The 21483-nt window shown below is 50.8% G+C and overlaps 1 protein-coding gene across 2 annotated transcripts in view; it reads left to right on the top strand.

Moving 5' to 3' along the window:
• Nucleotides 1–21483, top strand: part of NUP155 (nucleoporin 155) — a 181348-nt gene that overhangs the window by 105551 nt on the left and 54314 nt on the right. The window contains exons 15-20 of one of the 2 annotated variants that reach the window (XM_075328661.1): nt 5501–5592; nt 5691–5779; nt 6098–6160; nt 6301–6451; nt 6538–6604; nt 21310–21425. In XM_075328661.1, the coding sequence (XP_075184776.1) occupies nt 5501–5592; nt 5691–5779; nt 6098–6160; nt 6301–6451; nt 6538–6604; nt 21310–21425 (578 nt within the window). Of the gene's footprint in view, nt 1–5497; nt 5593–5690; nt 5780–6097; nt 6161–6300; nt 6452–6537; nt 6605–21309; nt 21426–21483 lie in introns of both variants that reach the window. The other variant, XM_075328657.1, reaches the window with a different exon arrangement.

The following is a 21483-nucleotide window of genomic DNA, read 5'->3' as shown; positions in this document are numbered from 1 at the left end:
GCAGACTCGCTCGCCTTTGGCGACATTTAGCTGCCACAGGTCACAGACCGGTGGGTGGGGGACAGTGTGCCCACGTGCACAGGACAGAGTTCTGTTCTCGTCCTCCGACTCGATTCTTCAGAACGTCCCCACCTCCCCACCGAGCAGATGCTCTTCTGCAGGCAGAAGGAGTGGTAATCCCGGTTCCTCTTCAGGAACAAGACACGGTTTTCCTCCAATCTGGTTGTGGTGCCAAACAAGGATGGCTCTTTCCGTTCCGTTCTGGACCTAAAACTGCTCAACAAGCACGTGGAGGCCAGGCGGTTCCGGATGATACCCTCCGCTCCGTCATTGCCTCAATGTCTCAAGGAAATTTCCTAGCATCAATAGACATCTAAGATGCTTATCTCCACGTGCCGATTGCTACAGAGCACCAATGTTTTTCTACATTTCGTGATAGGAAACGACCAGCTTCAGTTCGTAGCTCTGCCATTCGGGCTGGCGACAGCCCCACGGGTGTTCGCCAAGGTCATGACGGCAGTGGTAGCAGTCTTGCACTCACAGGGACACTCTGTGATCCCTTACTTGGACGATATACTTGTCAAGGCACCCTCTCAAGAGGCATGCCAACTCAGCCTGAATGTTGCACTGGAGACTCTCCAGACGTTCGGGTGGATCATCAACTTCTCAAAGTCAAACCTGTCACGACCCAATCACTAACGTATCTTGGCATGAAGTTTCATACCCTCTCAGCGGTAGTGAAGCTTCCGCTGGACAAGCAGCGGTCACTACAGACTGGGGTGCAGACTCTCCTTCAAGGTCAGTCGCACTTCTTAAGACGCCTCATGCACTTCCTCGGGAAGATAGTGGCGGCAATGGCGGCGGTTCCGTTTGCGCAGTTTCATCTGCGTTCACTTCAATGGGACATTCTCCGCCAATGAGACGGGAAGTCAACATCCCTGTACAGGAAAGTATCCCTTTCACAGACGGCAAGGACTCTCTGCAATGGTGGCTTCTTCCCACCTCATTATCACAGGGAAGATCCTTCCTACCACCGTCTTGGGCGGTGGTCACGACAGACGCGAGTCTGTCAGGGTGGGGAGCGTTTTTCTCCACCACAGGGCTCAGGGTCCGTGGACTCAGCAGGAGTCCACCCTTCAGATCAATGTTCTGGTAATCAGAGCAGTGTATCTTGCCCTACTAGCCTTCCAGCAGTGGCTGGAAAGAAAGCAGATCCGAATTCAATCGGACAACTCCACAGCGGTGGCATACATCAATCACCAAGGGGGGACACGCAGTCGGCAAGCCTTCCAGGAAGTCCGGCGGATTCTGATGTGGGTGGATGCCACGGCCTCCACCATATCCGCAGTTCACATCCCCGGCGTAGAAAACTGGGAGGCAGACTTCCTCAGTCGCCAGGGCATGGACGCAGGGGAATGGTCCCTTCACCCGGACGTGTTTCAGGAAATCTGTCGCCGCTGGGGAAGGCCGGACGTCGACCTAATGGCGTCCCGGCACAACAACAAGGTCCCAACCTTCATGGCACGGTCTCGCGATCAAAGAGCGCTGGCGGCAGACGCCCTAGCGCAAGATTGGTCGCAGTTCCGGCTCCCTTATGTGTTTCCACCTCTGGCACCCTTGCCCAGAGTGCTACGCAAGATCAGATCCGATTGCAGCCGCGTCATACTCGTCGCCCCAGACTGGCCGAGGAGGGCGTGGTATCCGGATCTGTGGCAGCTCACGGTCGGCCAACCGTGGGCACTACCAGACCGACCAGACTTACTGTCCCAAGAGCCGTTTTTCCATCGGAATTCTGCGGCCCTGAACCTGACTGTGTGGCCATTGAGTCCTGGATCCTAGCGTCTTCAGGATTATTCCACGGGGTCGTTGCCACCATGAGATAGGCTAGGAAGCCCACGTCCGCTAAGAACCACAGAACGTGGAGGATATTCTTATCCTGGTGCTCTGCTCAGGGAGTGTCTCCCTGGCCATTTGCATTGCCTACCTTTCTTTCTTTCCTGCAATCTGGGTTAGAAAAAGGTTTGTCGCTCGGCTCCCTTAAAGGTCAGGTCTCGGCGCTATCCGTCTTTTTTCAGAGGCGTTTGGCACGCCTTCCTAAGGTGCGCACGTTCCTACAGGGGGTTTGCCATATCGTACCCCCGTACAAGCGGCCGTTAGATCCATGGGATCTGAACAGGGTACTAGTTGCCCTCCAGAAGCCGCCCTTCGAGCCTCTGAAGGAGGTTTCACTTTCTAGACTATCACAGAAAGTGGCTTTTCTGGTAGCGATCACATCTCTTCGGAGAGTGTCTGAGCTGGCAGCACTATCATCCAAGGCTCCCTTCCTGGTCTTCCACCAGGACAAGGTTGTGCTGCGCCCTATTCAGGAGTTTCTCCCGAAGGTGGTATCCTCTTTTCATCTTAATCAGGATATCTCTTTGCCTTCGTTTTATCCTCATGCAGTTCATCGGTATGAGAAGGATTTACATTTGTTAGATCTGGTGAGAGCACTCAGAATCTACATTTCCCGCACGGCGCCCTTGCGCCGTTCGGATGCACTCTTTGTCCTTGTCGCTGGTAAGCGCAAAGGGTCGCAGGCTTCTAAGGCCACCCTGGCTCGATGGATCAAAGAACCAATTCTTGAAGCCTACCGTTCTGCTGGGCTTCCGGTTCCATCAGGGCTGAAGGCCCATTCTACCAGAGCCGTGGGTGCATCCTGGGCATTACGACACCAGGCTACGGCTCAACAGGTGTGCCAGGCAGCTACCTGGTCGAGTCTGCACACTTTCACCAAACATTATCAGGTGCATACCTATGCTTCGGCGGACGCCAGCCTAGGTAGAAGAGTCCTGCAGGCGGCAGTTGCCTCCCCGTAGGGGAGGGCTGTCTTGCAGCTCTAACATGAGGTATTTCTTTACCCACCCAGGGACAGCTTTTGGACGTCCCAATCGTCTGGGTCTCCCAATAGAGCGCCGAAGAAGAAGGGAATTTTGTTACTTACCGTAAATTCCTTTTCTTCTAGCTCTTATTGGGAGACCCAGCACCCGCCCTGTTGTCCTTCGGGATTGTTGGTTTGTTTGCGGGGACACATGTTGTTCATGTTGAACGGTTTTCAGTTCTCCGATGTTACTCGGAGAGAATTTGTTTAAACCAGTTATTGGCTTTCCTCCTTCTTGCTTTTGCACTAAAACTGGTGAGCCAGTGATCCCACTGGGGGTGTATAGCCAGAAGGGGAGGGGCCTTACACTTTTTAGTGTAATTGCTTTGTGTGGCCTCCGGAGGCAGTGCTATACACCCAATCGTCTGGGTCTCCCAATAAGAGCTAGAAGAAAAGGAATTTACGGTAAGTAACAAAATTCCCTTCTTCTTCTAGCTCCAATTGGGAGACCCAGCACCCGCCCCTGTTTTTGTATAACACATGTTGTTCATGTTAAATGGTTTCAGTTCTCCGATATTCCTTCGGATTGAATTTACTTTAAACCAGTTTATAATTTTTTCCTCCTTCGGGCTTTTGCACCAAAACTGATGAGCCCGTAGCAGTACGGGGGGTGTATAGGCTGAAGGGGAGGGGCTTTACACTTTTAGTGTAATACTTTGTGTGGCCTCCGGAGGCATAAGCTATACACCCAATTGTCTGGGTCTCCCAATTGGAGCTAGAAGAAAAGGAATTTACGGTAAGTAAACAAAATTCCCTTCTTTACAGTCCAGTCTGCAGCTAGGACTGTCCCTCAACTCTCTCAAGGGACAAGTCTCAGCTCTATCAGTGCTGTTCCAGCGGCGTCTCGCCCGGCTGGCTCAGGTCCGCACCTTCATGCAAGGCGCGTCTCACATCATTCCGCCTTATCGGTGGCTCTTGGATCCCTGGGACCTTAACTTGGTCCTCACGGTATTGCAGAAACCCCCTTTCGAGCCCCTTAGGGAGGTTTCTTTGTATCGTCTTTCTCAAAAGGTGGCCTTTCTAGTGGCCATAACTTCTCTCAGGAGAGTCTCTGATTTGGCTGCGCTCTCCTCGGAGTCACCTTTTTTGGTTTTTCACCAAGACAAGGTAGTTCTCCGTCCGACCCCGGACTTTCTTCCTAAGGTGGTCTCTCTCTTCCACCTTAACCAGGATATTTCCTTGCCTTCCTTCTGTCCAGCCCCTGTTCATCGCTTTGAGAAAGCGCTGCATACTCTAGATCTGGTGCGTGCTCTCCGGATTTATGTGTCTCACACCGCTGTGCTCAGGAGGTGCACTTCTCTTTTTGTGCTAACCACAGGTCGGCGCAAGGGTCTCTCTGCTTCAAAGCCGACCTTGGCCCGTTGGATTAGATCGACCATTTCGGACGCCTACCAGAGTACTCAGGTGCCTCCCCCGCCGGGGATCAAAGCACACTCGACCAGAGCTGTCTGTGCCTCTTGGGCTTTTAGGCACCAGGCTACGGCTCAACAAGTCTGTCAGGCTGCCACTTGGACTAGCCTGCATACCTTTTCGAAGCACTACCAAGTGCATGCTCCTGCTTCGGCAGATGCAAGCTTGGGCAGACGCATCCTTCAGGCGGCTGTCGCCCACTTGTGAAATTAGGCTCCGCCTACTTCTTAGTTTTTTTCTGTTTTTTCCCACCCAGGGACAGCTTTGGAACGTCCCATGGTCTGGGTCTCCCAAAGGAACGCTAAAGAAAAAGAGAATTTTGTTACTTACCGTAAATTCTTTTTCTTATAGTTCCGTATTGGTAGACCCAGCTCCCTCCCTGTTGCCTGTTGGCAATTTTCTTGTTCCGTGTGTTATCACCGGCTGTTGTCGTGGACAGAGTCTCCGGTTGTTCCGGTTCTTATTTGTGGATGGCTATTCTCCTTAAGCTTTTGCACTAAACTGGCTAGGACTGGCTACCAGGGGGTGTATAAGCTCAGAGGGAGGAGCTACACTTTTAAGTGTAGTACTTTGTGTGTCCTCCGGAGGCAGAAGCTAAACACCCATGGTCTGGGTCTCCCAATACGGAACTATAAGAAAAAGAATTTACGGTAAGTAACAAAATTCTCTTTTTTTATTATTATTATTTTTATAATATTATTTTTATTTTATTTATATTTTTTTTCTATTTTTATTTATATATTTTTGTTATTTTCTGATTGAGTATTTTTATTTTAATATAAAAAATTCGAATATAAATAATATAAAATAACATTTTGAAAAATAAAATATAAAAATAATAAAAAATATATAAAAATAATAAAATTAATAAATAGGATATAAGAATAAAACAAATAAGGATAAAAATAAATATATTAATAAAAATAATATAAAAACAATATACACATATAAATTATTTTTTATTTATATTTACATTTATTATATTTGATTTATTATTTCCACTATTTTTATTAATTTTTTATTATTTTTGTATTTTTTTTTTATATTTTAATCTTATTTTCATTTATAATATTATTTTTATTTATTTTTTTAATTATTAATCTATTTTCTTTTTGGGCCTTATTCACAAACTTTTATTTTATTTTTCAAATTTTTGTCTCTTTATATAAGCAGGATCAGGCTTGTGCAACCTGTTTAATACTCGCTTGTTCTCATTCCGCATCTGACCGAGAGATCTCCGTCTGGGCTACTCGGGCGTTTTTCAGGTAGCCACGGCATTTATATCAAGTTGTTCTTTTCTATATCAACACGATCATTTAAAGAGTTAAACAATAATTTTTTTAATTTATTTTTTATACTTTAGGTATGGAGGGGACGCGCAGATGAGAATTCAGCCGTCACTCTCTGCCCCTGCTAATGCCGGAGCATTGTTTGGTTCGCCATTGCCAATCGGTAAGAATAAATTATCTTGTCTGTTGATGACCACTGCTCAACTTTGATGTGGTCATAAACTGGCTGTTTACAGTTTGACCACATCAAAGGAGCTCACTGTAGGAATCTCAGTTAACTCATTCTGCAGCCAGCAACAGTGGTACAAAATTTATAATGAAACCAAGTTGTTAAAATGATTTTTAGCCAAAAATACAAGCATTTCATTGCCCCTACAGTGTAATAAGGTATTAAATACTTGTGTTACCCAGAGAAGAGTCATTTCTGAGTCTACCACAGTTGCCTCAGGTAATGATCCAGCTTATTTCCTTTGATTTTCAGGGTCACCCATGCCCATCAGCAGTCCGGTAGCAATGCCCAGCTTCCTGGCTACACCCGCACAAGGCAAGTCTCAGTATAGATGTTGGGGGAGACTTCTAGGGGGTCTCTCAGGGTCTCGGAGGAGGATTCCAGATTAGATCTGCGCAGATGTATGTGTGAGGAAATGTTATGATTCGTGCATAATGATCCCCGTTTTATTCCAGGTGTCTATCTGCCCAGTATATCTACTCCGGTGTATTCTGCAGCCACTCCGGCCCATCCGTCCTCCGCACCTCTCCCCGGATTACCCGGCTCAGAAATTATCTTTTCTGGGAAACACAATGGAATTTGCATCTATTTTACCCGCATTATCAAGTGAGTCTCATTAACCAAACAACCTTTTTATCCTTCTCTTAATTTCTTGAATCAATCCTCACCTCGGCGCCATTTGTTTTTTCTAGTAACATCTGGGATGGAGGCATGATAGTGGAAAGGAATTACAAGATTGAAAATCGAAATATCACAGGGGTAAGACGCCTTATGCCCAATCTGCGCTAGCTCAGCCTCTTAAAGGGAACCAACCAGCAGCATTTTCATGTATAAAGTAAAGCCAGTGCTATACTGGTGCTAGGATGCTGAATGTAAGCCTTTTGTTCAGAGAGGAGATATGTGCAAGTAAAGTTCCAGCAATGCACTGCAATTTGATTGACAGGTGCAACAGGAAGGGAATATATGGGTCGGGTATTACTATCTATTCGCTGTCTGTCTGCATGTGCCGGAAATTAACGTCTGTGACGGCAACAGGAGGAGGAAGGCCAAGCAGGTAGACTGGCGGGAATAGATAGCAAGACCTGACTCACCTATTCCCTTCCTGTTGCACCTGTCAATCAAATAGCAGTGTATTGCTGCAACTTTACTTGCACATATTACTGTAATAAAACAACCAGTCTCAAAATTGAAGGTATGCCTGGATTCAGCATCCTAGCACCAGTATAGCACTGGCTTTACTTTGCACATGAAAATCGTGCTTGTTGGTTCCCTTTAACAGTGACCGGTGATAATTGTCTGATCGGACCCCCACCGAATGGGTTCTTCCAGCCCCTGTTTCTTGTCAATGCAGAACCCCAGCATATCGGGTGTACAGAGTAGACTCTGAAGCCGATCCCGCTCCACACATGTGACAGGGGTCCTATCTGTAACAGCAGCAACTGGAGCCTGCTCTAATTGCTGCTGTTTACACACTTAGATGCCACTGTCAATCTCTTAACAGCAGCTATCAAGTCTTGCAATTGCAGGGGGTGTTGTTGTTGTTTTTTTCCTGGAAGCTATTGTACTACACCATTGCCGCCATCTTGGTACACCTATGAAGCCTGGCCATGGGCCGGACTTCATAGGAGATCATCATTTCTGCTATTATACTTCAATAGGGTCAAATCTCCAATGAGGATTTAAAAAAATATATAAGTAATTAAAAAACAAAGTTTAAGTCGCACTATTCTCGAAAAAAAAAAAGCATATTCATTATTATTGAGTCTGTAAAGTTCGACCTATCAAAATATTACATTTTCTTCATCGTTCCTTATGGGAGACCCAGACCATGGGTGTATAGCTTCTGCCTCCGGAGGACACACAAAGTACTACACTAAAAAGTGTAGCTCCTCCCTCCGAGCATATACACCCCATGGATAACCAAATATAGCCAGTTCAATGCTTTGTGTTCAGGAGGTCACACACACACATGCATTCTCTTTTGATTTTTCATTTTTGATTTTAAAGAGTTGGAAGAAAAGCGGGTCCAAGCCTGGACTCCCGGCATGTCCCTTCTCACCCCACTGTGTCGGCGGTGCTGTTAAGGTTGATTTACAAGGCTGGAGCCTTACATGCCGCTCTCCTTCACCATCCCTCGGGCTCTGGCTTGAAGTGGGAGCCATCACGGTTCTCACTGCTTTGCAGGAGACCGGTCTCCATCCGCAGCCCTTTCAGGACCCTGCTGGACGGAGCGCTCATCCCTCAGGGACCTGGCCCTGCGTCTCATAAGCTAAGTATTGAGATGTTATTGAGGGGTCCCTTGTACATTTATTGTGGGGAGAGTGTGTTATTTAACTTTGCTGTAATTTCCGGCCGGTTCTCTGGTTTTTTCCTGAGAACCGCGCCGAGGGTGCCTGCTTGTCGGTCGCATGGAAAAATTTAGGCCCCGGCTTCAGCTGCGGCCTACTTTCATTTTCACTGCCCCTGCATGTCAGTCATGCAGGGGGACAGTGCGGCGCCGCCCACCGGCCGTTCAGCTCAGGGGAGGACACTCCTCTCTGAGGAGATGTTTCCCTCCCCTGTATTTCTCCTTGGCCCTCCGGTTCCCGCTCTTGGACTAAACCCCGCCCCCCCTCCTCACTCCGGCGCCATTTTATCAGCGTTCACACACTGATCGGCGCTGGCTGCTGCAGCTCTGCAATCTGTCTGGGGGTCCAAGCTGTGGAATCCGGAGGGCACACAAAACGGTCTGGTAAGCCACAACCTCTGGTTGTGGACTTTCTTGTACACTCTCTGGGGGTCATTCTGAAGGAGTGTGTTCTTTACTGCAGAGCCTCCACCTCAGCAGCATGTCTCTCACTAGGAGCAAGGCTGCAAGGCTGTACTCAATATGCACTGCATGTAAGCTCATACTGCCTGAACTGAGCACATATCCACATTGTGATGCCTGCTCTAACATGGTGGTGCCTCAGCCTGGAGTCCCCCCAGGGGTCCCTCCGGCTGCTCCAGCCCCGGTGGCTGAACCCCCGGCTTGGGTAGCATCGTTTTCTAAAGCTATCTCCCAGTCCTTTGCCGACTCCATGGGACAGCTGTCCCGGACTCTGCTGACCATACATCAGCCCCCTTCTCAGGGCGCCTCTGCTGCTCCGACTCGCTCTGCAGAGCTCACAGAGGATTTTTCATCTGTTCCCAGACCCCGTCCTCCTAAACGGAGACGCAGGGACTCTTCTCCTTCCTCGTCCCACGGCTCTGATTCACGAGCTGAAGTGCAGGGCGAGGAGGATGCCTTTACTGTGGGCTCAGACGCTACCTCTATGTACCCCATTGATCTAACCGAAGGTGATGCAGATGTTAGTGATTTCATTGCGTCCATTAATTCCGTACTGGACCTCAATCCACCAGTGTCAGAGGAACAAGCCTCTCTGGTAGAAAAACACCAATTTACCTCACCTAAGAGAGCAAGGAGTATGTTTTTTAACCACTCCAGTTTTCAGGCCACTGTGACCAAACCCAGGGCCTGTCCTGACAAACGCTTCCCAAAGCGTAGTTCTGATGACCGTTTTCCCTTTCCACCAGAGGTGGTCAAGGAGTGGGCTCATTCACCAAAGGTAGATCCTCCGGTGTCTAGACTCTCAGCCCGGACAGTTGTATCTGTGGCTGATGGCACCTCACTTAAGGATTCCACTGACCGCCAGGTTGACCTTCTGGCCAAATCTGTATATGAGGCGGCAGGGGCCTCGTTCTCCCCATCTTTTGCAGCAGTGTGGGCTCTCAAGGCCATCTCTGCTTCTCTAGAGGAGATGCATTCCCTCACCAGGGAATCTATGCCGAAATGGTTCAGCCTTTTCATCCTATGCCATATCTGCCATGCTGGAGGCTTCTCACCGCACGGCGGTGGCTTCAGCTAATTCCCTCGCTATCCGCAGGATCTTGTGGCTTCGAGAGTGGAAAGCAGACGCTTCTTCCAAGAAGTACCTTGCTGGGCTCCGTTTTGCTGGGTCCCGGCTGTTCGGTGAACAACTGGATGAAATTATTAAGGAGGCTACTGGCGGGAAGAGTACTTCCTTGCCACAAACTAAAACCAGGAAACCTGTCCAGGGCAGGAACCAGTCGAGGTTTCGTTCCTTTCGTTCCTCTAACTGGTCATCCTCTAAGCCCTCAGCCTCGTCCACTAACTCAGCCAAGGATCGAAAACCCAGCTGGCGCACGAATCCGCGTCCTCAGAAGAACGGAGGAGCCGCTGCCACTAAGGCAGCCTCCTCTTGACTATCTGGCCGCGCCAGCAATGTCCTTGGTCGGTGGCAGGCTCTCCCACTTTGGCGACGTGTGGTTTCAACACGTCTCCGATCAGTGGGTACGGGATATCATCTCCCACGGCTACAGGATAGAATTCTCTTCCAGCCCGCCAAACAGATTTTTTCTGTCCACTCCCCCCTGCTCCAAGGCCGCCGCCTTCTCTCAGGCTGTGGCATCCTTGCAGGCCAACGGAGTAATTGTACCGGTTCCCGCCCGGGAACGGTTCAGAGGTTTCTACTCAAATCTCTTCCTAGTCCCCAAGAAGGACGGTTCCTTCCGGCCCATCCTGGATCTCAAGCTTCTCAACAAGCATGTCCAGGTGCGGCACTTTCGCATGGAATCTCTGCGATCAGTCATTGCCTCAATGACCCAAGGAGATTTTCTTGCATCCATCGACATCAGAGATGCCTATTTGCATGTTCCAATTGCAGTTTCACACCAGCGTTGGCTACGTTTTGCAATCGGAGAGGAACATTTCCAATTCGTGGCTCTCCCCTTCGGGTTAGCCACGGCCCCTCGAGTATTCACCAAGGTCATGGCAGCAGTGGTTGCGGTTCTGCACCTCCAGGGGTTGGCAGTGATTCCTTACCTGGACGACCTTCTTGTCAAGGCTTCATCCAGTGCAGACTGTCAGCGGAGTGTCTCGCTCACTCTCGCTACGCTTGTTCAATTCGGGTGGCTTGTCAATCTGCCCAAGTCCACTCTGACCCCGACCCAGAAACGTACGTACCTAGGGATGCAATTCGAGACTCTGCCGGCACTTGTGAAGCTGCCCTTAGTCAAACAGCAGTCCCTTCATCTGGCTGTGCGCTCTCTGTTGAGGCCCCGCCGTCATTCCATCAGGCACCTCATGCAGGTGCTGGGTCAGATGGTGGCATCAATGGAAGCGGTTCCCTTTGCCCAGTTCCATCTGCGTCCCCTGCAGCTGGACATTCTCCGCTGTTGGGACAAGCGGACCTCTTCCTTGCACAGGCTAGTGGCTCTGTCACCACAGACCAGGAGCTCTCTTCAGTGGTGGCTTCGGCCCCTCTCTCTATCCCAGGGACGCTCCTTTCTGATCCCGTCCTGGGTTATTCTCACCACGGATGCCAGTCTATCCGGCTGGGGAGCAGTGTTTCTCCACCACCGAGCACAGGGCACTTGGACTCCGTCCGAATCAGCCCTCTCGATCAATGTGCTGGAAATCAGAGCTGTGCTCCTAGCTCTCCTAGCCTTTCACCACCTGTTGGCGGGCAAGCACATTCGAGTCCAGTCAGACAACGCGACAGCAGTTGCCTACATCAATCACCAGGGCGGGAATCGCAGCCGCCTAGCAATGTTGGAGGTTCAACGTATCCTTCAGTGGACGGAGGACTCCAAGTCCACCATATCCGCAGTCCACATCCCAGGCGTAGAAAACTGGGAGGCAGATTATCTCAGCCGTCAAACCGTGGACAGCGGCGAGTGGGCCCTGCATCCAGCAATGTTCCGGTCAATCTGCCGCAAGTGGGGCACTCCGGAAGTGGATCTAATGGCATCCCGGCACAACAACAAGGTCCCGGTTTACGTGGCTCGCTCCCACGATCCTCAGGCCTTGGCAGCGGACGCGCTGGTTCAGGATTGGTCCCAGTTCCGTCTGGCCTACGTGTTTCCCCCTCTAGCTCTCTTGCCCAGAGTCCTGCGCAAGATCAGAATGGAGGGCCGTCGGGTCATAATCATTGCTCCAGACTGGCCCAGGCGAGCTTGGTACCCAGACCTGCTCCGTCTGTCCGTAGAGGTGCCGTGGCATCTCCCGGATCGCCCAGACCTTCTCTCACAAGGTCCGTTTTTCCGCCAGAATTCTGCGGCTCTCAGATTGACGGCGTGGCTCTTGAGTCCTGGATCCTGACGGCTTCAGGCATTCCTTCCGAGGTCATCTCCACTATGACTCAGGCTCGGAAGTCTTCCTCGGCCAGGATTTACCACAGGACTTGGAGGATTTTCCTGTCCTGGTGTCGCTCTTCCGGCCATGCTCCTTGGCCTTTTTCCTTGCCGACCATCCTGTCTTTTCTACAGTCCGGTCTGCAGCTAGGACTATCCCTCAATTCCCTCAAGGGACAGGTCTTGGCTCTGTCAGTGTTGTTCCAGCGGCGTATCGCCCGACTGGCCCAGGTGCGCACCTTCATGCAGGGCGCATCTCACATCATTCCTCCTTATCGGCGGCCTTTGGATCCCTGGGACCTTAATCTGGTCCTCACGGCCTTACAGAAACCCCCCTTTGAGCCTCTTAGGGAGGTTTCTTTGTTTCGACTTTCACAGAAAGTGGTCTTTCTAGTGGCCATAACTTCTCTCAGGAGAGTCTCTGATTTGGCTGCGCTCTCTTCGGAGTCACCCTTTTTGGTTTTTCACCAAGACAAGGTGGTTCTCCGTCCGACTCCGGACTTTCTCCCTAAGGTGGTGTCTCCTTTCCACCTTAACCAGGACATTTCATTGCCTTCCCTTTGTCCGGCTCCTGTGCATCGCTTTGAGAAAGCGTTGCATACTCTGGATCTGGTGCGGGCGCTCCGGATCTATGTGTCACGCACCGCTGCTCTTAGGCGGTGCACCTCTCTTTTTGTGCTGACCACAGGTCAGCGCAAGGGTCTCTCGGCTTCTAAACCGACCCTAGCTCGTTGGATTAGGTCGGCCATATCCGATGCCTACCAATGTACTCAGGTGCCTCCCCCGCCGGGGATTAAGGCGCACTCGACCAGAGCTGTCGGTGCCTCTTGGGCTTTCAGGCACCAGGCTACGGCTCAGCAGGTCTGTCAGGCTGCCACTTGGTCTAGTCTGCACACCTTTTCGAAGCACTACCAAGTGCATGCTCATGCTTCGGCAGATGCGAGCTTGGGCAGACGCATCCTTCAGGCGGCTGTCGCCCATTTGTGAAGTTAGGTTTTGCCTACTTCTCAGTTTTCTGTTTATTTCCCACCCATGGACTGCTTTGAGACGTCCCATGGTCTGGGTCTCCCATAAGGAACGATGAAGAAAAAGAGAATTTTGTTTACTTACCGTAAATTCTTTTTCTTATAGTTCCGACATGGGAGACCCAGCTCCCTCCCTGTTGCCTGTTGGCAGTTCTTGTTCCGTGTGTTTTCACCGGCTGTTGTTGTAGACAGAGGTTCCGGTTATTCCGGGTTGTACTCTATCTCTACTTGTGGGTGGATGTCCTCCTTCAGCTTTTGCACTAAACTGGCTATATTTGGTTATCCACGGGGTGTATATGCTCGGAGGGAGGAGCTACACTTTTAGTGTAGTACTTTGTGTGTCCTCCGGAGGCAGAAGCTATACACCCATGGTCTGGGTCTCCCATGTCGGAACTATAAGAAAAACAATTTACGGTAAGTGAACAAAATTCTCTTTTTTTTTAACCCAAAAATGGTACCAATAATATCTACAGCTTGTCACATTAAAACAGCCCTCGCTCAAGTACAAAAATGTTTCGGGTCCCAAATTGTCTATTACTAAGGTCAGTTTTTTTGTAAACTCTAAAATATAAAAAAAACCTATATAAATATTGTATTGCAGTAATTGTACTGACCCGAATTATGGGGAAAAAAAACAAACCATGGTGGAATTGCATTTTTTTTATAATTTTACCTCACTTGGAATTTTTTTTTCTTTATCGCTCCTAATTGGGAGACCCAGACAATTGGGTGTATAGCTACTGCCTCCGGAGGCCACACAAAGTATTACACTTAAAAGTGTAAGGCCCCTCCCCTTCTGGCTATACACCCTCCCGTGGGATCACGGGCTCCTCAGTTTTCATGCTTTGTGCGAAGGAGGCACACATACACGCATAGCTCCACTGTTTAGTCAGCAGCAGCTGCTGACTATGTCGGATGGAAGAAAAGAGGGCCCATACTAGGGCCCCCAGCATGCTCCCTTCTCACCCCACTTTTTGTCGGCGGTGTTTGTTAAGGTTGAGGTACCCATTGCGGGTACGGAGGCTGGAGCCCACATGCTGTATCCTTCCCCATCCCCCTTAGGGCTCTGGGTGAAGTGGGATTTTATCGGTCTCCAGGCACTGAGACCGTGCTCCATCCACAGCCCCTGAGAACCTGCTGGAATGGAGCTGAGTATCGTCAGGGACAGGCCCTGCTACGTCAAGGTACTCTGTGTCCCCGTACATATCGCGCGCACACCGCAGCGTTGCTGGGTGTGTTAGTGCGCCGGGGACAACAGCGCTGCTGCGCTGGTGCCATTCCTATCTGCAGCTTTGCTGAGAGGGGACACGTATTTGGAACTGCCGCGCGGCCGCTGCTGTCAGTTTTTTCGCTGCGGCGCGGCTGGGACTTGTGGTGCGCCGGGGACTTCCGCGCTGGCCGTGCATATATCACGGCCGCGCTTATTACTCGAGTCCCCGGCTTCTGCGGCCTAGTTTCGTTTCGTTCCCGCCCCCAGGCCTGCCAGTCAGGGGAAGGGCGGGACGCTATTCAGAACGTCAGCGCAGAGGGCTGGAGTCTGCTTTGCATACTCCAGCCCTCACACTGGGTACAGTGGGACGCCAGTTTCCCGCACTTTGTTTGAGGCACGCCCACGGTCCGCCCCTCTTCACAGGACGCCGGCAGCCATTCCTGATCTGCAGTCTGAGCTGGAGAGAGGAGACTGGGAGACCCAGACACGGGATTCTGGTGCCCACACACCCGCTTTTCAGCGGGCGGTAAGCTGCCCTCAAGGGCTGACCCCCACTGGTGCTGAAGTGTATATTGTATTTTATGCTTGCAGCTTTACATTGCACTGTACGGTCGCAGAGGCTTCTCTGCTATATACCCTCCTAGATTTCTCAGAGGACACAACAGCATGTCGGCCGCAAAAAGCAAAGGTGCCAAGGCACAGGCTTTCTATGCTGCTTGTACCGCATGTGGGGCTGTTCTACCGGCAGGTTCCACTGACCCCCACTGTGTGCAGTGCTCGGCCCCTGTGGCACTTGCTCGGCCGGGGCCTCTGCTGGAGGTGACCCAGGCAGAACCTCCTGTGAATACTGTCCAGGTGACAGGGACGGAGTTTGCAGTCTTTGCTGACAGATTGTCTGTGACTATGACTAAAATTCTTGAAACATTGCAGTCTAGACCAGTAGCTCAGGCCATGGACTCTGTTAACTCATTGCTCCCTGGTCCCCCTCAGTTGGAACAGTTCCGGGATCCGGGGGTGTCTCTTGCATCCCAGGGTGATGGCTCTGACACGGACGACAGTCCCAGACAGCCTAAACGAGCTCGCTATGAGCGGCCCTCGACTTCATCACACTGGTCAGGGTCCCAGCAGGAGGACTCTCTGTATGATGAGGCGGAGATAGCTGGTCAGGATTCTGATCCTGAGACCGCTCTCAATTTGGATACTCCTGATGGTGACGCCATAGTGAATGATCTTATAGCGTCCATCAATAAAATGCTGGACATTTCTCCACCTGCTCTTCCTGTGGAGGAGACAGCTTCACAGCAGGAGAAATTCCATTTCAGGTATCCCAAGCGTAAATTAAGTGTATTTCTGGACCACTCGGACTTTAGAGAGGCAATCCAGAAACACCACGCTTATCCGGATAAGCGTTTTTCCAAACGGCTTAAGGATACACGTTATCCTTTTCCCCCGGACGTGGTCAAAGGTTGGACCCAGTGTCCCAAGGTGGATCCTCCAATCTCCAGGCTTGCAGCTAGATCCTTAGTTGCAGTGGAAGATGGGGCGGCACTTAAAGATGCCACTGACAGGCAGATGGAGCTCTGGTTGAAATCCATCTATGAAGCTATCGGCGCGTCGTTTGCTCCAGCATTCGCAGCCGTATGGGCACTCCAAGCTATTTCAGCTGGCCTTACACAGATTGACACGGTCACACGTACATCTGCTCCGCAGGTGGCACCCTTAACCTCTCAAATGTCTGCATTTGCGTCTTACGCGATTAATGCTGTCCTAGACTCTACGAGCCGTACGGCAGTGGCATCCGCCAACTCCGTAGTTTTACGCAGAGCCTTGTGGTTAAGAGAATGGAAGGCAGATTCTGCTTCCAAAAAGTGTTTAACCAGTTTGCCATTTTCTCGTGACCGACTGTTTGGGGAGCGCTTAGATGAAATCATTAAACACTCCAAGGGTAAAGATTCATCTTTACCTCAGCCCAGACAAAATAAACCCCAACAGAGGAGGGGACAGTCGGGGTTTCGGTCCTTTCGAGGCTCAGGCAGGTCCCAATTCTCCTCGTCCAAAAGGACTCAAAAGGATCAGAGGAGCTCAGATTCTTGGCGGACTCAGTCACGCCCAAAAAAGACAGCCGGAAGACCCGCTACCAAGGCGGCTTCCTCATGACTTTCGGCCTCCTCTCTCCGCATCCTCGGTCGGTGGCAGGCTCTCCCGCTTTGGCGACATTTGGCTGCCACAGGTCACAGACCGTTGGGTGAGAGACATTCTGTCTCACGGGTACAGGATAGAGTTCAGCTCTCGTCCTCCAACTCGCTTCTTCAGAACTTCTCCACCTCCCGACCGAGCCGATGCTCTGCGGCTAGCGGTGTCCACTCTAAAAGCGGAAGGAGTGGTGACCCCCGTTCCTCTTCAGGAACAAGGTCACGGTTTTTACTCCAACTTGTTTGTGGTGCCAAAAAAGGACGGGTCATTCCGTCCCGTTCTGGATCTAAAACTGCTCAACAAGCACGTAAAAACCAGGCGGTTCCGAATGGAATCCCTTCGCTCCGTCATCGCCTCAATGTCTCAAGGAGATTTCCTAGCATCTATAGACATCAAGGATGCCTATCTCCACGTGCCGATTGCTCCAGAGCACCAGCGTTTTCTACGATTTGTTATAGGAGACGAACACCTTCAGTTCGTAGCTCTGCCTTTCGGGCTGGCGACAGCCCCACGGGTCTTCACCAAGGTCATGGCAGCAGTAGTAGCAGTCCTGCACTCTCAAGGTCACTCCGTGATCCCGTATTTGGACGATCTACTTGTCAAGGCACCCTCTCAAGAGGCATGCCAGCACAGCCTGAACGTTGCGCTGGAGACTCTCCAGAGTTTCGGGTGGATCATCAACTTTTCAAAGTCAAATCTGACTCCGACCCAATCGCTAACATACCTTGGCATGGAGTTCCATACTCTCTCAGCGATAGTGAAGCTTCCGCTGGACAAACAGCGTTCACTACAGACAGGGGTGCAATCTCTCCTTCAAGGCCAGTCTCACCCCTTGAGACGCCTCATGCACTTCCTAGGGAAGATGGTAGCAGCAATGGAAGCAGTCCCTTTCGCGCAGTTTCATTTCCGTCCACTACAATGGGACATTCTCCGCCAATGGAACGGGAAGTCGACGTCCCTCGACAGAGACGTCTCCCTTTCTCAGGCGGCCAAGGAATCTCTTCGGTGGTGGCTTCTTCCCACCGTCTTGTCGAAAGGAAAGTCCTTTCTACCCCCATCCTGGGAGGTAGTCACGACAGACGCGAGTCTATCAGGGTGGGGAGCAGTGTTTCTCCACCACAGGGCTCAAGGGACGTGGACTCAGGAAGAGTCCACTCTTCAGATCAATGTTCTAGAAATCAGAGCAGTGTATCTTGCCATACAAGCCTTCCAGCAGTGGCTGGAAGGCAAGCAGATCCGAATTCAGTCGGACAACTCCACAGCGGTAGCGTACATCAACCACCAAGGTGGAACACGCAGTCGGCAAGCCTTCCAGGAAGTCCGACGAATTCTGACGTGGGTGGAAGACACGGCTTCCACCATATCCGCAGTTCACATCCCAGGCGTGGAAAACTGGGAAGCAGACTTCCTCAGTCGCCAGGGTATGGACGCAGGGGAATGGTCCCTTCACCCGGACGTGTTTCAGGAGATCTGTCGCCGCTGGGGGATGCCGGACGTCGACCTGATGGCGTCACGGCACAACAAGGTCCCGACTTTCATGGCACGGTCGCACGATCACCGAGCTCTGGCGGCAGACGCCTTAGTTCAAGATTGGTCGCAATTCCGGCTACCTTATGTGTTCCCGCCTCTGGCATTGTTACCCAGAGTGCTGCGCAAGATCAGGGCCGACTGCCGTCGCGCCATCCTCGTCGCTCCAGACTGGCCGAGGAGATCGTGGTACCCAGATCTCTGGCACCTCACGGTAGGCCAACCATGGGCACTACCAGAACGACCAGACTTGCTATCTCAAGGGCCGTTTTTCCACCTGAATTCTGCGGCCCTGAACCTGACTGTGTGGCCATTGAGTCCTGGATCCTAGCGTCTTCAGGATTATCTCGGGAGGTTATTACCACCATGAGACAGGCTAGAAAACCATCCTCCGCCAAGATCTACCACAGGACGTGGAAGATATTCTTATCTTGGTGCGCTGCTCAGGGAGTTTCTCCCTGGCCTTTTGCATTGCCTACTTTTCTTTCCTTCCTGCAATCCGGGTTGGAAAAAGGTTTGTCGCTCAGTTCCCTTAAAGGACAAGTCTCAGCGCTATCTGTATTTTTTCAGAAACGCCTAGCACGACTTACTCAGGTACGCACGTTCCTGCAAGGAGTTTGTCATATCGTCCCTCCTTACAAGCGGCCGTTAGAGCCCTGGGATCTGAACAAGGTTCTAATTGCCCTCCAGAAGCCGCCTTTCGAGCCTATGAAGGATGTTTCCCTTTCTCGTCTTTCACAGAAAGTGGCCTTTCTAGTTGCGGTCACGTCTCTTCGGAGAGTGTCCGAGCTAGCGGCGCTCTCATGCAAATCTCCCTTCCTAGTGTTTCACCAGGACAAGGTGGTTCTACGTCCGATTCCTGAGTTTCTCCCTAAGGTGGTATCCCCCTTTCATCTCAATCAGGATGTCACATTACCTTCCTTGTGTCCTCATCCAGTTCATCAATTTGAGAAAGGTTTGCATTTGTTGGATCTGGTCAGAGCACTCAGAATCTACATTTCCCGCACGGCGCCCTTACGCCGCTCGGATGCACTCTTTGTCCTTGTCGCTGGTCAGCGTAAAGGGTCGCAAGCTTCCAAATCCACCCTGGCTCGGTGGATCAAGGAACCAATTCTTGAAGCCTACCGTTCTGCGGGGCTTCCGGTTCCTTCAGGGCTGAAGGCCCATTCTACCAGAGCCGTGGGTGCGTCCTGGGCTTTACGGCACCAGGCTACGGCTCAGCAGGTGTGCCAGGCAGCTACCTGGTCGAGTCTGCACACCTTTACCAAGCATTATCAGGTGCATACCTACGCTTCGGCGGACGCCAGCCTAGGTAGACAAGTCCTTCAGGCGGCGGTTGCCCACCTGTAGGACAGGGCTGTTTGACAGCCCTATCACGAGGTATTCTTTTACCCACCCAGGGACTGCTTTTGGACGTCCCAATTGTCTGGGTCTCCCAATTAGGAGCGATAAAGGAGAAGGGAATTTTGTTTACTTACCGTAAATTCCTTTTCTTCTAGCTCCAATTGGGAGACCCAGCACCCGCCCTATTTTCTTAGGGATTTTTGGTGTTTTCGGGTACACATGTTGTTCATGTTGAATAGTTTCAGTTCTCCGATGTTTCTTCGGATTGAATTTGTCTTTAAAACTGTTATTGGCTTTCCTCCTTCTTGCTTTTGCACTAAAACTGAGGAGCCCGTGATCCCACGGGAGGGTGTATAGCCAGAAGGGGAGGGGCCTTACACTTTTAAGTGTAATACTTTGTGTGGCCTCCGGAGGCAGTAGCTATACACCCAATTGTCTGGGTCTCCCAATTGGAGCTAGAAGAAAAGGAATTTACGGTAAGTAAACAAAATTCCCTTCTTCCCCATTTTTCAATATATTATATTTTTCTTATTTTAAAACCTCAATTTGTTCAGTAAAAAAAAAAAAACAAAAAACAATATCATGCAGCAACAGTGATGCAAAAATACAGTGGAGGCAGCATCCATTGTGCTCTACATGGTGGTGGTTGTGTGAATTAACTATGTAGTGACCACTACCCCGGCCTCATTTGTGTCGCTGCACAGATACAGGACGTGAACAGAGAACACGGAGCATAATCACTGAGGACGTGAACGCCGCCGTGCACACAGTTTATTATTTATGTTGCGCTTTCCTTCTTTTCATAAAATGTACCATATTTTTCGCTTTATAAGACGCACCCCCAAACTTGGTGAAGGAAAAGAGATTTTTTTTTTTTTAATGTTAAATGGGGTCCGTCTTATAATGCCAGTGTCCGTCTAACAAATCATATAGGATATATGTTCCTTATAGCCCCCCCATCCTAAAATTAGCCCTCTTAATCTGGATATGGCCCCCTTATATTGAATATAGCCCTCTTGTGCTGGCACACGTCCCCTAGTGATGCCACATGTCCCCCATTGATGGCACACGTCCCCTATTGCTGGCACACGTCCCCTACAGCTGGCACACGTCCCCCTACAGCTGGCACACGTCCCCCTACAGCTGGCACACGTCCCCCTACAGCTGGCACACGTCCCCCTACAGCTGGCACACGTCCCCCTACAGCTGGCACACGTCCCCCTACAGCTGGCACACGTCCCCCTACAGCTGGCACACGTCCCCCTACAGCTGGCACACGTCCCCCTACAGCTGGCACACGTCCCCCTACAGCTGGCACACGTCTCCTAAAGCTGCTTCAAGTCTCCTATTAATAGCACACGTCCCCCTGTATTTGATATGGCCCCCATGCTGCTGCCTATAGTAAAATAAACACTTTACTTCACCTTCTCCAGCGCTGTCCTCCCTCGTGTCTCCCTTCGTGTTGCTGAGCTCCTGCACTTCCTGGTTCTCTGTGCCGGTCATGTGATCGGCACAGCAGAGTGACATCATCTCTGCGTGCCTGATCACAGCGGCAGCAGGGAGACACCGGGCGACACGCTGGAGGAGGTAAGTAAAGCTTTTTTATTTTAGGATGGGCAGCAGCATGGGGGCCATATCTAACACGGGCATGTGTGATCAAAGGGGGGCGCAGGCACATATACTATGTGCTGCTCCCCCAGCCCATCACCGCGGTGCGGTTTCAGCACCATGGAGGTGGACAGTGGCAGTGCATATTATATGAGCGGGAGCAGGAGATCTCCCACTGCCTCCTGCAGGCTCTACCAGCCTTCACCAGCCCCCAGCACCGCTGCAGAGTTGTCCCCACCTCCCCTGGACCCTGCAGTATATAATCCGTATATTCGGATTATAAGACGCACCCCCTACTTTCCCCTAAAATTTGGGGGAACAAAAGTGCGTCTTATAATGCGAAAAATACGGTATTTGATTTGTTATTTTTCTCTACTTCTCAGATTGACAGCAGCATCTCCCCCCACGTCTTGCAGTCAATTCTAGAGGAGCTGAAAGGGTTACTGGAATTTATGGATAGAAACTCTCAGTTCGGTGCCGGCTCCTTAGGAAATCCAAGGTAAGATGTAGTAATATAAGCAGTTGTGAGAGAATAGAATCAGTTTTGTATTCTCAAA

Source organism: Anomaloglossus baeobatrachus, chromosome 1 (assembly GCF_048569485.1).
Source record: "Anomaloglossus baeobatrachus isolate aAnoBae1 chromosome 1, aAnoBae1.hap1, whole genome shotgun sequence".
Taxonomy (NCBI): Eukaryota; Metazoa; Chordata; class Amphibia; order Anura; family Aromobatidae; genus Anomaloglossus; species Anomaloglossus baeobatrachus.
The sequence above is the reverse complement of the archived record's forward strand: the minus strand, read 5'-3'. Positions and strand labels throughout refer to the sequence as shown.